The sequence below is a fragment of the Megascapheus bottae genome, chromosome 13, assembly GCF_031878675.1.
Source record: "Megascapheus bottae isolate mThoBot1 chromosome 13, mThoBot2.hap1, whole genome shotgun sequence".
Taxonomy (NCBI): Eukaryota; Metazoa; Chordata; class Mammalia; order Rodentia; family Geomyidae; genus Megascapheus; species Megascapheus bottae.
Window position 1 is genome coordinate 28,931,179 of NC_143521.1, and position 16,257 is coordinate 28,947,435.

The following is a 16,257-nucleotide window of genomic DNA, read 5'->3' on the forward strand; positions in this document are numbered from 1 at the left end:
AAAAAATTAGAAGAAAACTTATCCTGTGTGTATTTGTGTATTCTCCAAAATTCACATAATAAACATAGTTTGACCTTTAAAATGAAGATGGAAAGTATGGATTCATCATTGGCCTTAATCCAAGGGAAACGAACTTCTTATCTCAGCCTTCTGAATTCAATGGTGAGGTGTGCAGGACCAGGCAAGATAACAATGACAGCATCGCATGTGACAGATGGTATTGGCCTCAGGTCTTCAGGAAATCATTTGATGAATCCTTAGTCCAGAGAACCATGTAATAAAATCGGCTGTAGATGGCACCGATTTTCCATTGATGAGGCTATTACCAGAACAGCCCCAAGGTCCCACACATCAAAGCAGCTGAGTAACTGCCAGTCAGACATGGCCTGACAGGCAAGAAAGACCCAGCACCAAGGGTAATTTCCAGGGATATGAGTAACCGCAGCCAGTAGCAGAAAGGATGGACCCATGTACACCCTAAACATGCAAAAAACACATTCAGGGAAAGGATGCTGCTTACAAGAAACTGGAGGAAATAAAAGGGCCTTGAAAGTATTCCAGAAAAAGAAGCATAGGATTAAATTATGAGGCTTAAGACTGGGGTTAATTATTAAGACTGGTATATATATATATATATATATTTTTTTTTTTTTGCAGTTTTAGGAATTCAGTCATTTTCAGGTTTAGTGCTGAGAACTCCTCTTGCTTATGCAGGTAAAAAGGAGTAACCATGGAGTCCAGAGGACAGAACTCTTACCTGGTGACCGAGACAACCTGGCCATTCAGACCCGAGGTGGCCCAGAAAAGCATGAAGTAACTGGCTGGGTGCTGGTGAGTGCCTAGTGCTGGCATGAATTCCATTCCAGGAATTAAGACACAAGCAGAGCTGGCAGAGGTGCCAGATGTTGTAGCATCCTGGCAGCCCTGGCTTCTCCACATACATGTAGAGCAGGGGTAACCTCCACCCCCTTCCAGGGATCAGTCACTGCTCTTTTCAGAGGGGAACAAAAAGAAGAGTTGAAGTTGATTGTAAGTTTTAGAAACCAAGTTAATGAAAACTGGTTTTTCCTGAGCTTAATGCAAAATGCTCAGAGAACTTAATGACCCAGGCACCAGATTACTTTATCTGATTTGACCCCTGATTTCATGGATGTTCCTTAATCATATCCTCTACAAAGGCTTCTCTCAAATTATGTGATCTATCACATAATGTAATCCAGATGATGTAACCCAAAGTTGTACATAACATTTCCTAAGAGTATGCATCCTCTCAGGAGACCAGACTCGGTTTCTAAGCACAGGACTTATACTTCTCCCAGCAGTCTTTGCTACAGATTCACTCGTTGGTCACCTGGTCATCTTAGGGAACTTAGGAAATAATGACTTAATGCCAGCCAGTGGGGAGAGGGGAACTAGTACCACAGGGGATTTAGAGATCCCTTTTCTTCCACAGGTGTCTCCTCTGAGCAAGGAAGATGCTGGAGAGTATGAGTGCCATGCATCCAATTCCCAAGGCCAGGCTTCAGCATCCGCAAAAATTACAGTGGTTGATGCCTTACATGAAATACCAGCAAAAAAAGGTATGTATCCTTTAAAGTATCCAAAGTAATCAGACATAGGAAGTGTATTAAGTATGCCATTTAAACTGTAAATTCCATGATTCCATAAAGAATACGGAGATGTCAGAGGGTATGCCCACATTATAACTTAGATGCTTTCCGCTTATCTTGGGCAGGAGAATCAGAAATTGTTTCTCATACTTTTTTTTTTCTCATGCTCAACACTTCAGCCCCCTTTCCAGTTCTAGCTTTCTGCTAGTTAACTGGAAGTAATAGTCTTGAGGATTTGTCTGCTGGCCCTAAATCTTGATTCTCAAATCTCAGCCTCCTGACTAGCTGGGATTATAAGTACGACTCTCCCGCACCTGGCTCCATAACTTCCTGTCTACATGGGCTTTTTCTTCATTTTGTATAAATTCCCCTTTAAAAGAGAATTATAGGACATTTGGCCCTTCACTTTAAATGTTTCTAAGAGAAAAAGGCAGAGAAAGAGTATGTTGCAAAATTCTTAATTCTTTCTGCCACCACTCTACTGACAAGCATCCTCCAATGAACGTAGGCAGACAGTGTCAGAGTACTTAGCTAGTTCTACCAGTGATATCTGAACAGACAGGCCTTCCCTTACCTCAAGTCAGAATAACATATACCACTTCACTGTGCCAATCACTCAGCTACGAAAGAAAAGCAAGTAGCAGGTAAAGATTCCCCTTTACAGCCAAGGTATGTAAAGCAAGGCAATGACACAGAGCAGCAGCTAAGAGCTGAGTCACGTTTGAGTCTCAGCTTTACAGCTAATTCTTCTGTCCTGTATAGGAATGAGAGCTGAACCACGAAGTTCTTACTTTCCCTCTATGGATTTGCCCAATGTCTCTTCCAGTATATGAAGTGTATAAATACCTACACTTTACTTCCAAAGTATATACCTCAAACTATATAGCTCAAACCCCACAAGGCGCTATAGCGTGTCATTCATTCAATTACTTGCATATTCCTTATTGCCATATTTTGTTTTGTTTTTCTTAATAGACTGAGTCTCTGGTATACACCTGTAACCCTAGCACTCTAGGAGGCTGAGGTAGGAGGATTCTAAGTTCAAGACCAGCCTGGACCACATAAGAAGACCTTGTATGAAAAACAATGAGGTGGAAGAAACATTGTTTTTCTAAGTTGCCCCAGCTGGTCTTAAACTCCTAGGCTTAAACCATCCTCCTGCCTCAGCCCCAGAGGGCTGGCTGAGACTACAGGTCAACTATTCTACTCTGCCCTGTGTACTATCCCTATTTAACACATTGAAACTACCTAACAATTAGAAAATTAACTAATTTTTCTCTTTTTCTCTTTTTAAATAGGTGAAGGTGCTGAGCTATAAACCTGAAGAATATATTCATCTATGTAGCTAAAGTTTAATCATAGATAACCCATGTTCTTAGCTAATAATGTTTGTTTCATGTCAATCCACTAACGCTCTAGTAATAATACTCACAGGTTTTTATATAAAGAAGTACAAATTAAAGGTAACACAGACCAGAAACATAGATCAGTGGTAGAGCGCCTACCAGCAAGGACAAAGCCTGAAGTTCAAACCCAAGTACTTCCAAAAACAATAAAAAGAATAACAAGAAAACACATCAAGACATCTACAAAAATTTATTACCTATTTACATGCATATCAATAAAACAAAATGCTTTTAACTGCAAAACAGTAATTTTGTAAAGTGATTTTTAGAGCTATATCACAAAAACAAGACAGATATTTCCATGTATTTTGTCAAGAGTCTTTGAGGAGTTAAACACTCATCATTCGAGGTGCAATACTCATAGACATAAGTTCCTGAAACAATAGTTTGCACGCGTAAGGCATTCGTACCAAAGAAATCTGAAAAGAGAAAACATTAGTTTTCATTAGCAGAACTACACTGTAAGAGAGCCCCCTTCTCTACCCCAGAAAGAGTACATTCAGTACTACAGATGAGGAATGAGGGCTGGGAAGCCATCCCCTGCCTCACAATCAGTCAGTCCTGCTTTTTCCTCCTTTAGGCCACACATCATGTATGTGCCTTCTCAATTGAAAATTTATAGTAAAGGATGAGAAAAACTCGTTTCAAAATTCCTTGTGGAAGGCTCGGTTATTTTAAAAAGACAACTTAGAGAAATTACCACACTTAAATAGCTTATCTTTTTTTTCTTAAAATAAGGAATCTTACAGAGGAGCACTAGCACCAATGTGAAGATGCTGACCTGTTCCCACACACTAAACCTGCCTGCAGCACAGACCAACATAGGCATAGCATAAACAGAAGTACCTGGGTATACACGTACCTGGGTTTTATTCCGGCAGCCCCTGCATTCATATGTGTGTGTCCTAGTGTTAGCAATTGCCATAATTCCACAAAGGTTACACACATGAACCTGATAGGGATCTGAGGCCTCAAACAACCTTTCTCTTAAAAACTGGGCTGCTCCATGGGCAATCTGACAATCACGTTCCATTTCTCCAAAACGCAAGCCACCATCACTGATAAGGAGAAAAGATAAGTACTTTTACTTATTATTATATCAACAGCACTGTAACCAATAGCAAAGGAATAAAGAAGGAGTACTAGGCTCTAGTTTTTATTCCTTAGCAGTCCCTCTCCCTAAAGGGGAGATAAGATCTACCAACCATTTGGTGAGCACTAGAAAGTCTCCAAGTATAGTAGATACATTAGATTTTCAAGCACTGTGTGTAATTCTCCTTAAAAATACAATGTGGGGCTAGGAGTTTAGCCTAGTGGTACAGTGCTTGCCTAGCATGCACAAAGACCCAGGTTCGATTCCTCAGTACCACATACATAGAAAAAAGCCGGCAGTGGTGCTGAAGCTCAAGTAGTAGAGCTCTACCCTTGAGAACGTCCAAGGACAGTGCTCAGGCCCTGAGCTCAAAACAGGACTGGTCAAAATAAATAAATAAAAATAAAAAATATAATGTGGTATGGAGTAAGGGTTCATCATGTTACCATTTAAACTACTAGAAGTCAACATTATACTCAGAAGTGAGTAAAAAGTCAATCAAATAAGGCAGTTCCTCAATAAATGATGCCCCAGACAGTCAATCCTGCATTGATAAATGCACATCCAACACTGGGTTTCTCCACCACACCAGTGCAGTACACTAAGATAGTCATACAGTGGGTGATGACAGCTTCCTTAACATCCTTAACACAAATAATACCTACAAAAACACAGTGGGCTTAGGATACTGCCAAAATGTAACAAAACTTGTTATTTTGAAACAGATAAGTAAAAGGAAGAAATCAAATATTTATCTTGATCTTATTATAGGTACTACATTCATAAATCAATACATTCTGAACTGGGTTCTGCTGGTGTTCACACCTAGTATCCTAGCTACTCAACAGGCTGAGATCTGAGGATCATGATTCAAAGCCAACCTAACAAGCAGCAAAGTCTGTGAGACTCTTATCTCCAATTAAATCACAGAAAAGGCTGGAAGTGGCATTGTGGCTCAAGTGGTAGAGTGCTAGCCTTGAACAAAAAGAGCTGAGAGACAGTGCCCAAGCCCAGAGTTCAAGCCTCAGTACTGGCAAAAGAAAAAAAAAAATTTCTAAGTACAAGATAAAGCAGTGGATTTTAACACAAATGATATGCAAAAGACCGTAAAGTCTTAATGACATGGCTTCACATTTTACATCACCATTAACTTTTTTTCTTTCTTTTGCCAGTCCTGGGCTTGGGCTCAGGGCCTGAGCACTGTACTTGGGCTTTCTCAAGGCTAGAGCTCTACCACGTGAGCCATAGCACCACTTCCGGCTTTTTTTCTATGTATGTGGTACCAAAGAATCAAACCTGGGTCTTCGTGTATGCGAGGCAAGCACTCTACCACTAGGCCAAACTCCTGGCCCTATATCATCATTAACTTTTAAGGAACTATAATAGATAATAGTCCTTTCAGTATAAAATATCATAGAGGAATAGCTACAGTTACCTGAAAAACAAAAAATTCCCCCTTTCTTTACCTGACAAAATAAAATACTCACTTTTTTTGGGGGGGAGGGAAGAGGGGCAATCCTGGGGCTTGAACTCTGGTCCTGGGCACTGTCCATCGATTTTCTCAAGGCTAGCACACTGCCACTTGACCCACAGCACCATTTATGGCTTTGTCTGTATATGTATACTGAAGAGTCAAGCCCAGAGCTTTGTGTATGCTAGGCAAGCACCCTACCACTAGGCCACACTCCTGGTCCTTCCCCCATTTTTTTCAGTGACATCCATGGCAGATTACATTTTTTTATCACATACTTAAATATAAAAAGCACAATACTAGGGCCAGGGGCATAGCCTAGTGGTAAGAATGTTCAGCTAGCATGTAGCCCTGGTTTGGTTCCTTGGTACCACAAACTAAGAAAAAGCTGGGGACTGAGAGTTTGGCCTAGTGGTAAAGTGCTCACCTAGCATGCATGAAGACCCAGGTTCAATTCCTCAGTACCACATACATAGAAAAAAGCTGGAAGTGGTGTTGAAGCTCAAGTGGTAGAGCTCTATCCTTGAGAACGTCCAAGGATAGTGCTCAGGCCCTGAGCTCAAGCCCAGGACTGGCAAAAAAATTAAAAAAACAAAAACAAAAAAGCTAGAAGTGGTGCAATGGCTCAAGTGGCAGAGCACTAGCCTTGAGCAAAAGTGTCCAAGGACAGTACCCAGGCACTGAGTTCAAGCCCCAGGACTGGCAAAAAAAAAAAAAAAAAATACCCAACACAGCAATGAAGAACTGGACAAAACAATCTAGCTTCCCTTCTAAGTAAGCCAGCTCATTAAGGACATTTGCAAAAATGTAAACCTGTTTTAGTCAGCAGTAAATTATTTGGGCAAATAACACTTAAAAAAAAAGGTAAGCTTGCTACTAACAGGCAATGAGCGTAATAGTTTGTTTAAATAAATGTTTAAAAATCTACCTTTATTTTTAATATGGGAAGTACCCATGAACTTCATGGGATGAAAACTCTAGAGTTCTGGGATCAAGATACTTGAGTGCCAATCTTTTACAGGCACAAGTGAAATATCTACACAAGAAACTACGAAGTGCCTGCTAGACAAGTGCTGTATAACCTTGTCCATTCCTGATTAGAAAGCAAAGCTGATGTTGTGCAGCACTTACAAGCACAGGCCTTGGGCTTGATCCTGCACAAAATAAAAAGTGTGAGCCAGGTGCAGTGGCTCATGCCTGTAATCCTAGCTACTCAGCAGGCTGAGATCTGAGGATCGAAGTTCAAAGCCAGCCCGGGCACTTAAAAGTCTGTGAGACTCTTCTTATTTCCGATTAATCACTAGAAAACCAGAAGTGAAGAGTTCAGGGACAGCGGCCCAGGCCCAAAGTTCAAGTCCCACAAATAAATAAACAAATAAGTAATGAGAGGCTAATTAAGAATAAATAACAATGGTATGACACAGTTAACTTACCGAGATCTACCTTCCATGGGCTGTCTATTAAGTATCTGAATAGGTCCCCTAGCACGAGAATGAATTTTGTCATCTACCATATGCTTCAAGCGCTGGTAATAAGTTGGGCCAATAAAAATTTGTGAGGTGATTTTTCGGCCAGTGAACCCATTGTAGAGGACCTGAAACAGACACAGATTTTAAAGCACAGAACTTAAAATATTAAACAAATTCAAGAATATAAGAACATACAATGGATAATTCCATTTGTATTAAAAAAAATTGAACATGTTGGGCACTAGTCATGCCTATAATCCTCGCTACTCAGGAGGCTGAGAGCTGAGGATTGTGGTTCAAAGCCAGCCCAGGCATAAAAATCCCAGTGAGACTCTTATCTCTAATTCACCTCAGAAAACCAAAATTGGAGCTGTGGAGCTTTGAGCAAGAGTTCAGAGATAGAGCCCAGGCCAAGTTCAAGCCCCAAGACCAACCAAACTCCCCTCCCTTTACCCCCCGCCTCCCCAAAATAGTCAACAAACTAAGCATATTAACAGTTAGCTTGGGTATGAGTAAAAGCGTGGTGACTGAAAGGGGGCTTCTAGGTATAAAGGGTCCTGGGTCATTTTCTTTTCTGGATTGTGATATTTATCACACAGGTGTGCTCTGCATTTATGTATGCACATATTTGAGCCATGAAAAGGGGTGTGTCTGTGTGTGTACACGCATGCACGCATGCCAGTCCTAGGGCTTGAACTGAGGGAGCTTGGGCACTATCTCTGAGCCTTCTTGCTCAAGGCTAGTGGCTAGTGTTCTACCACTACCTTAAACCACAGCTCCATTTATAGCTTGGTGATTAATTTGAATTTCCCTACCAGGGCTAGCTTCAAACCCTGATTCTCAGGTCTGTCTTCTTTGCCACTGGCAAAGCTTCCAAGATTTTTTTTTGGAAGCCATGGGGACTTGAACTCTGGGCCTGGGTAATGTCCCTGAGCTCTTCAGTTCAAGGCTATTGATCTACACCTGGAGCCACAGTGCCACTTCTGGTTTTCTAGTGGTTAATTGGAGAAAAGACTTTAGTGCCCGAGCTGGCTTTGAACCACGATCCTCAGATCTCAGCCTCCTGAGTAGCTAGGATTACAAGTGTGAACCACCATGCCTGGCTCAAGATTTTATTTTTAAAGAATGAAACAATAGGGGCCAGGAGTGTACCCTACTGGTAGAGTGCTTGCCTAGCATGCACAAAGCCCTGGATTCAATTCCTTGGTACCACATACACAGAAAAAAACAGAAGTGGCACTGTTGGCTTAAGTGGTAGAGCGCTAACCTTTAGAAAGCCCAAAAACAGAGCCCAGGCCATGAGTTCAAGCCCTAGGACTTAAAAAAAAAAAGAAGAAAACCATAAAATACAAAATAAAACTACATAAGTAATAGAGTACAGGTAACCAAGTACCATTATATATACCTCATTTCCTCTGAGATGGTAGCCATAATCAGACAGGAGATTAGAAATCTTCTGGACATTGACAGCATCGTTAAATGGAGTAGCATCACCAATTTCTCCCTTGTTAGCTGATACCTTTGAAATAAAAATATTCTTTGAAATGCTGCTTCATTCTGTTTCCCTTCAGAAATTACACATCAACTAAATATAAATGCAATCAATTAAATCCTTTATTACAGGGGAAGATTTTAAACTTAAAAATCTATGTATTGGGCCGGGAGTTTGGCCTAGTGGTAGAGTGCTTGCCTAGCATGCATGAAGACCCGGGTTCGATTCCTCAATACCATATACATACATAGAAAAAAGCCAGAAATGGTGCTGAGGCTCAAGTGGTAGAGCTCTAGCCTTGATAAAATCCAAGGACAGTGCTCAGGCCCTGGGCTCAAGCCCACGACTGGCAAAAAAAAAAATCTATGTATTAAAAAGTTGTGATATTTAATCAGTATCATATATATAAACATATATATGTATGTTTATAGCAAATTAATTTTAAAAACTAAAAACTCAAATATAAGCCTCCAAATATGAATTCACCCATGGGATCAGATACAAAGAAAGCAAAATTCTCAAATATTTCTGATGGCCCCAGGAAAATGACATTTTAACGATCTGCAGTCAAGCTGTCCATGAGGTAGGCTATGGTCATTCTACCTTAACAAGATACTTAAAGATAGAAAATTTCCACTGAAAGGTACATGCACAGCTATAATAAAGCTATAAAATTACTAAGGTCACCTTGAACCAATCACCTATCATCTAAAGAAAGAAACCAGTCATTAAGATAATGAAACATGTAGCAAAAGCTGGAAGTACTACGTCCTACAAATCCTGCCTTAGCCTTGCAAACTTAAAAAAAAGTTTTTGGTTTTTTTTTTGGTGGGTCATGGGGCTTGAACTCTGGGCCTGGGAGCTGTCCCTGAGCTCTTCAGCACAAGGGTACTGCTCTACCCCTTGAGCCTCAGCCCCACTTCCCATTTTTCCAGTGGTTAATTGAAGATAAGAGTCTCACATTCTTTAGTGCCCGGGCTGACTTGAAACCTCAATCCTCAAATCTCAGCCTTCTGAATAGCTGGGATTACAGGCCTGAGCCACCACAACAGCACAAACTTAGATTAGAAAAAAAAAAAACAGACTCATAATCAACTTGAAAGCAGGAAAGAATTATATTAGCATAGTAGCCTGACCCAAATATAAATCATATTTTACTGTTTTGGAAGAAATATCACTTTGGAGTCCACATATTATTTTTAATCCCACTGTCTTACCTTTCCTTGAAGACATTCAATCAAGTGACCAATAGTCATTCGAGAGGGGATGGCATGGGGATTTATAATGATGTCAGGAGTGATACCTTCACAGGTGAAAGGCATATCCTGTTAGGAAAAAATTAAGAGCCATATGAGAACCTGCCTTATAGAAACATAACCCTTTGTACATCACCTTTATAATAACAATTTTTGTTGTTGTTGTTGTGGGTCATAGGGGTTGAACTCTGAGCCTGGGAGCTGTCCCTGAGCTCTTCAGCTCAGGCTACCACTCTTCTCCTTGAGCCACAGCACTACGTTCCATTTTCTAGCAATTAATAATAGTCTCACGTTATGTTATTTAGTGCACTGGCTGACTTTGAACCACTATCCTCAGATCTTAGCCTCCTGAGTAGGTAGGACAAAAGGCGTGAGCCACCACGTCCAGCTTATAACAATTAACAACAACAAAAAAAGGAATGTACAAAAGGCTACTCTTTAGGACTGTCACTGCCTACAAATGAATTTATATAAATTCTTGTCTACATAATATGTTTACATTATTATTCAAAAGTAACATTAAAAAAATAATGAAGTTACAGCAAAATCTGAATAAAATGTTCAACAAGGACAGGTGTTAGTAGCTCACACCTATAATTCTAGCTACTAAAAAAGCTAAGATCTGAGATAGCAGTTTGAAACAAACCTGGACAGGAAAGTCCATGAGACTCTTATTTCCAATAAACTACTCAGAAAAGGCTGGAAATGGCACTGTGGCTCAAGTTTTAGAGCACTACCTGTGAGCACAAAGAGGTTTAGACAGCAACTAGACCCTAAGTTCAAGCTCCAATATGGGCAAAAAAAAAAAAAGTTCAATAAAACACAGGGATGGGGAGAGGGAAACAGAAGACACTTACCTCTTGTCTGTATTGAATACCACAAGTACCCTTCTGGCCATGACGACTAGCAAATTTGTCTCCAATCTGTGGAATTCTAACAGAGCGCACCTGAATTCATGTAAAAATAGATTAGGTGAAAGCCGCTTCATTTCTAAAGTCAGCTACAAGGCAAAAGCTATACTTACCCGTATTTTGCAAAATTTGTATCCTTCTTGGTTCAGAGTTACCATCACCTGATCCACAATGCCTGTCTCGCTGGTTCGAAGAAAAGTGCTACAGTCTCTCTTGGTATAGCGCCTGTTGGTGCTCTCCAGCTCATCTTCATTTTCAGGCAAGGTAACTGTTTTGCCGATGATAACATCATCTCCTGATACACGAACCCCTGGAGCGATCAGCCCATCATCATCCAGCTTGTCATAAATTGCATGCCTCATCCCTGTAAGGAAATACACATGAGATTTTCTTTTCTTTCATCAGCCCTGGGCTTGAACTCAGGGCCTAAGCACTGTCCTTGGGCTTTTTCCTCAAGGCTGGCACTCTACCACTTGAGCCAAAGCACCACTTCAAGCTTTTTTCAGTGTATGTGGTACTGAGGAATCAAACCCAGAGCGTCTTGCATGCTAGGCAAGCACTAACCACTAGGCAAAACTCCAGTCCCAGACATGGGATTTTCTGAAATAAAACTATCACCTACAAAAGTATTTTAAAATGCCAATAATCCCCAAAGTTTAAAAACCAAAGACATGAATCAATTTCAAGTCAGTAGAAAGTTCCTATAATCTGTTCTTATTTCAAATAATTACAAACTATTCTGTTCTGTGATACCAGTATATATACAGGAAAAGGAAGAAAGGGGGGGAGGGAGGAAGGGAGGGAGGGAAAGAAAGCAAGCCACAAAGAAGAACATGGGACTGAGCAGTGGAAAAATAGACATTAGCACAATTTAGATGAGTGTATTGTCATCCCATTATTTCATGAAAAAGAATCTCTGTGTCCTCATACATCTTTCCTCAGAAATTACAAATTCACCTTTGTGATCTTTTGTTTTGCTCTTGTGTGTGCTTATATGCCAATGCTAGGCTTGGACTCAAGCTGTCACTTCACTATTTTTGCTCAAGGCTAATGCCCTAACACGTGACCACACCTCCACTTCTATTTTTGGTAGTTAATTCAAGATAAGAATTCAGCCTGGGTATGGTGGCTCACCCCTATAATCCTAGCTAGCTACTCAAGAGTAGCTTGATCTGGGGATCAAGGTTCAAAGCCAGCCCAGGCACAAAAGGACCGAGACTCTCTCCAATTAACCTCTAGAAAATGGGAACTGGGGCTTGGCTCAAGGGTGGCCTTGAGCTGAACAGCTCAGGGACAATGCCCAGGCCCAGGGGCAGGGCACTAGCCTTGAGCTAAAGAGCTCAGGGGCAGCACCCAGGCTGAGTTCAGGCCCTATGACCCCCCTTCCTCTCCCCCCTCCTGCCCCCCCCCCCCGCAAAAAAAAAAAAAGTTAAGGATTCTCAGATTTGTATGTCCAGGGTGGCTTTGAACCAGGATTCTCAGATCTCAGCTTCCCTGAAGCTTGATCCACTGGCACCAGCTTCATCTTGTGGGAATGTAACTCTATTGGACATCAATTCACTACTACAGAGTCACTCAACAGAAACAGAGTAACAGGAAGCTATGTGAGAAAACAAGACACATTCTACCTTCGTGTCATTTATCAGGAATCAAAACCAGGTCAGGCACTGGGGGTAGCTCATATTTGTAATCCTAGCTACCAAAGAAGCTGATACCTACCAGGGAAGAAAGTCTGTGAGACTATTCTCTCTAATAAACTACCAAAAAAGCTCATGGACAGTCATGCATGCATGTGTGGGTACATGCCCCCCCTCACACACACACATGTACAATAAGCATCCTATCTTTCAAAACTACTTCTTAAATGTCTACAAAAGATAAGTAACTAGAAAGTTTGAATTTCCTTAAAACATAACAAATGCTGTTACCATCATTTGTTTGTTCAATACTACTGGGCTTTCAGTGCTAAGCAGGCACTCTACTTGAGCTACATCCCCAGATCCCACTACTATTTTTTCAGTTTTTTTACAACTACCGAAGCTGACAAATCTTCTGATCCCTGCAGTCTGAGTGAGAAATGAGTTACTGTGCACACTGCAGAACAAGTATAAACAGGCAGAAGTGAGAATGCAGCTGTGAGGCAGATCCTATGACTCTCACAGCCTGAGTTCTTAAATTGTCTTCTCTATGCAAGCCCAGCAGGAAGGTCCAAATCACCTTTTCCTACACAGGAGCTCTAGAAGAGTAACAGGAAAAATCTGTCTCTCATTACAAAAGAAAAAACTAAGAAATTAGCAACTAATTTTGTATTATACAACTTCAATGGCAATGTCACTTACCCTGGCATGTTTCACGTGTAGGTTTCTCAAAAACTTCTTCTTGATCAAATCCTTTTTTAGACTCTTGTTCTTTATATGAGCGGTAGAAAACAGACCTAAAAACATAAGGTTTGGAAAGTAACTTGTGGATTTTTGTTTTGGGTATACTTGGCTCTTCAATTCGGAGCCCACACTTGCTAAAACAGGTGCCACCATGCCCCCAACTCTTTTTGCTTTCAAATAGGATTCTATTAGACTCTTGCATTTATGCCCATGCACGCCTGGACTGCACTCTTCCCATTTACACTTCCTGAATATCTGGGATGACAGAAATGTAGCACTATGCCCAGCTTTTTATTAGTTGAGATGGGGTCTTCTGCCTGGGCCTGCCTCAACCTACAATCTTCCTGATCTCCCCTCCTGAGTAGTTAGGACTTGGTGACTTTCTTAAAAAAGAAAAAAAAAAAAAGCTTAAGGAAAGAAAAAAAGGAATCAGAATATACCAACAGTATTTTACCTAGTTGATATTTGATATTTGAGGGCCAATTTAAACCATGAATCAGATGTAAGAAGCAACTAAATTAATTTGAACCTCAAATGCAGCATTTCCCTATTAAGCTTCATCATCTGCAATTATACATGAACCTTACAAAGCCTCCTCCCAGATACCAGAACCCTTGGGCCAGGAGTTTGGCCTAGTGATACAGTCAATACGTCAATGCTTGCCTAGCATGCATGAAGACCTGGGTTTCATAGAAAATCCAGAAGTGGTGCTGTGGCTCCTGTGGTAGAGCGCTAGCCTTGAGAAAAGTCCAAGGACAGTGCCCAGGCCGAGTTCAAGCCCCAGGACTGGCAAAAAAAAACTTTTTTCCATAACCCTCAGAAACAGCCTAGATCTGTTCAAACCTTTCCTGCCAAAAATCAAAATCCTCTCCTCTAAATTTTCTATTTTTAAAACCACCTGCATATGTCACAGATTTAGAGTAATCTTTGTCAATAGAAAAAAGTAAAAATAGAACATAATTTTAACAATAGTTTGTGAGTTCTAAGATTCTGTGCTTTTTATTTCTTCTTTAGATGTTTGTTTTCTATATTATTTAAATGCAAATATATATATTGACGCCCAAAAGAAAAGACTCACAATATTAGCATCTGAGAATTTAGAGATAAAACAGTGTAACTGTCTATCAACAGGCCTTTTGCTTTTTGGTGCAGAGAATATTCAAACTTTTTTTTTTAGTGGGTGGTAAGGCTTGGACTCTGGGCCTTGGCACTGTCCCTGAGCTCTTCAGCTCAACGCTACTGCCATACTCTTGAGCCATGGCGCCACTTCCACTTTTCTAGTGGTTAATTGGGGATAAGTCTCTGTGCCTTTAGTGCCTGGGATGGCTTTGAACCTGATCCTCAGATCCCAGCCTCCTGAGTAGCGAGGATTACAGGAATGAGCCATCTTGCCCAGCTCAAAACTATTCTTAAAAAACTATTTTTTTTTTTTTTTTTACCAGTCATGGGGCTTAAAATCAGGGCCTGAGCACTGTCCTTTGATTTTTATCAAGGCTAGATAGAGCTCTACCACCTGAGACACAGCACCACTTCCAGCATTTTTCTATGTATGTGGTACTGAGAAAATGAACCTGGGTCTTTGTGCGTGATAGGCAAGCACTCTAGCACTAGGTCAAACTCCTGGCCCCAAAACTTTTTTTTTTTAATTACTATTTCCACTCTGGTTGTATTATGATAAACTGTGTAATAGCGGACCTGAAAAAGCCTCGGTCTACAGCTGACCGATTCATGATAACCGAGTCTTCTTGATTATATCCAGTGTATGACGCAATGGCCACAATTGAGTTGATTCCTGCACAGAATTCAAAAGAACACAGAAAGCGTTATCACAGAAGTAAAGAAAACCTGCCCTTCCTTTTCAATGCATTTAGTTAAATCCTATTTGTCAGAAATGCTTGGCTGTCTTTATCACTGCTGTCAATGTCTACTCTTGGAATCTGCAATCTGTAAGACAGCTGCTCTGCTGACTAAATGTTTCACACAGCAAATCCTAAAATAGTCATTCCCAATGCATTCATTCTTACTCTTGTCAATCATTAATAAGTCAGCTCTAATTCAGAGTGCCTCCTGAACCAACTTTCATTGTACTCACCAAACTCTATGCTGCCTTCTTAAATGAGTTAGTTTACAATCTCTAGTTAATAATCAACAGATTCAAACCATAGGCCCTTATCTTCTTTCTAGTTAGTTTTATAACTGGTATTAGTACCTTGCCAGGCCATTAAAAAAAAAAAAGTCATTCTTTTTTACTACATAATGTTTGGTGGCTGCTCTACTTCTGATGAGACCATAAAGAAAGTAACAGAAAGGGAAATGGCAGTCCACGCCTATAATCCTAGCATTGGGAAAGCTAAGGCAATATGGCAAGTTCAAGATCAGCTTGAACTACATGGGAAAGACTAAATAAATAGTAAGTAAAACTGGGAGAGAGCGAGGGAAGGACTGACACTGTCCAAAAAGAAATGTACTCTTGACCTGACTAATGTAACTGCAACCCTTCTGTACATCATCTTTATAGTACAATTTAAAAAATTAAAGTTAAAAAAAAAAAAAAGCCCAGTGCTAATGGCTCATGCCCGTAATCCTAGCTACTCAAGAGGCTGAGATGCACCTAAGGATCCTGGTTCAAAGTCAGCCCAGGAAGACAGGGAAATAAATTCAAGAAACTCTTATTTCAAATTAACCACCAAAAACTCATAGGTGAAATCTGTGGCTACAGTGGTAGAATACTAGCCCTGAGTAAAAAAGGTAAGGAGATAGTGCCCAGGCTCTGAGTTTATACCCAATAGCAGGACACAAAAATTAGAAAAAGAACATTTTCCTCACCAGGCACCAGTGGCTCATGACTGAAATCCTAGCTAATTGGGAGGCTGAGATCCGAGGATCTCGTACCAGCCTGGGCACAAGAGTCCATGAGACTCCTACTTCCGACTAACCATCAGGAAACCGGAAGTGGCGCTGTGGCTTAAAGTGGTAGAGCACTAGCCTTGAGCTGAAAATCTTAAGGACAGCACAGAGGCCCAGAATATAAGACCCATGACCAACCCCCACACCCACCCACCTGCCCCTCAGCAAAAAAAAAAGAAAGAACATCAACTCTGCATTGTCTTCCTTTTCTTCTCTTGTCACATGAAACTAGAATACCTAATACAATATTGCAAGTACATA

At 40.7% G+C, this 16,257-nt stretch overlaps 2 protein-coding genes across 2 annotated transcripts in view; one reads left to right on the top strand and one right to left on the bottom strand.

The window, feature by feature from the left end:
• The window catches only part of Igfbp7 (insulin like growth factor binding protein 7), a 63,055-nt gene extending 59,796 nt beyond the window's left edge, over positions 1-3,259 (top strand). Inside the window, exons 3-5 of the mRNA XM_090343530.1 lie at positions 715-831; positions 1,454-1,580; positions 2,909-3,259. Coding sequence (XP_090199656.1) covers positions 715-831; positions 1,454-1,580; positions 2,909-2,928 — 264 coding nt within the window. The 3' untranslated portion in view covers positions 2,929-3,259. The remainder of the gene's footprint in view (positions 1-714; positions 832-1,453; positions 1,581-2,908) is intronic.
• Positions 2,983-16,257, bottom strand: part of Polr2b (RNA polymerase II subunit B) — a 38,695-nt gene continuing 25,420 nt past the window's right edge. Inside the window, exons 17-25 of the mRNA XM_090343528.1 lie at positions 14,785-14,881; positions 13,048-13,142; positions 10,822-11,072; positions 10,655-10,744; positions 9,759-9,866; positions 8,455-8,568; positions 7,014-7,174; positions 3,879-4,074; positions 2,983-3,435 (exon numbers count right to left, since the gene is read on the bottom strand). Of these exons, the coding sequence (XP_090199654.1) occupies positions 3,346-3,435; positions 3,879-4,074; positions 7,014-7,174; positions 8,455-8,568; positions 9,759-9,866; positions 10,655-10,744; positions 10,822-11,072; positions 13,048-13,142; positions 14,785-14,881 (1,202 nt within the window). The 3' untranslated portion in view covers positions 2,983-3,345. The remainder of the gene's footprint in view (positions 3,436-3,878; positions 4,075-7,013; positions 7,175-8,454; positions 8,569-9,758; positions 9,867-10,654; positions 10,745-10,821; positions 11,073-13,047; positions 13,143-14,784; positions 14,882-16,257) is intronic.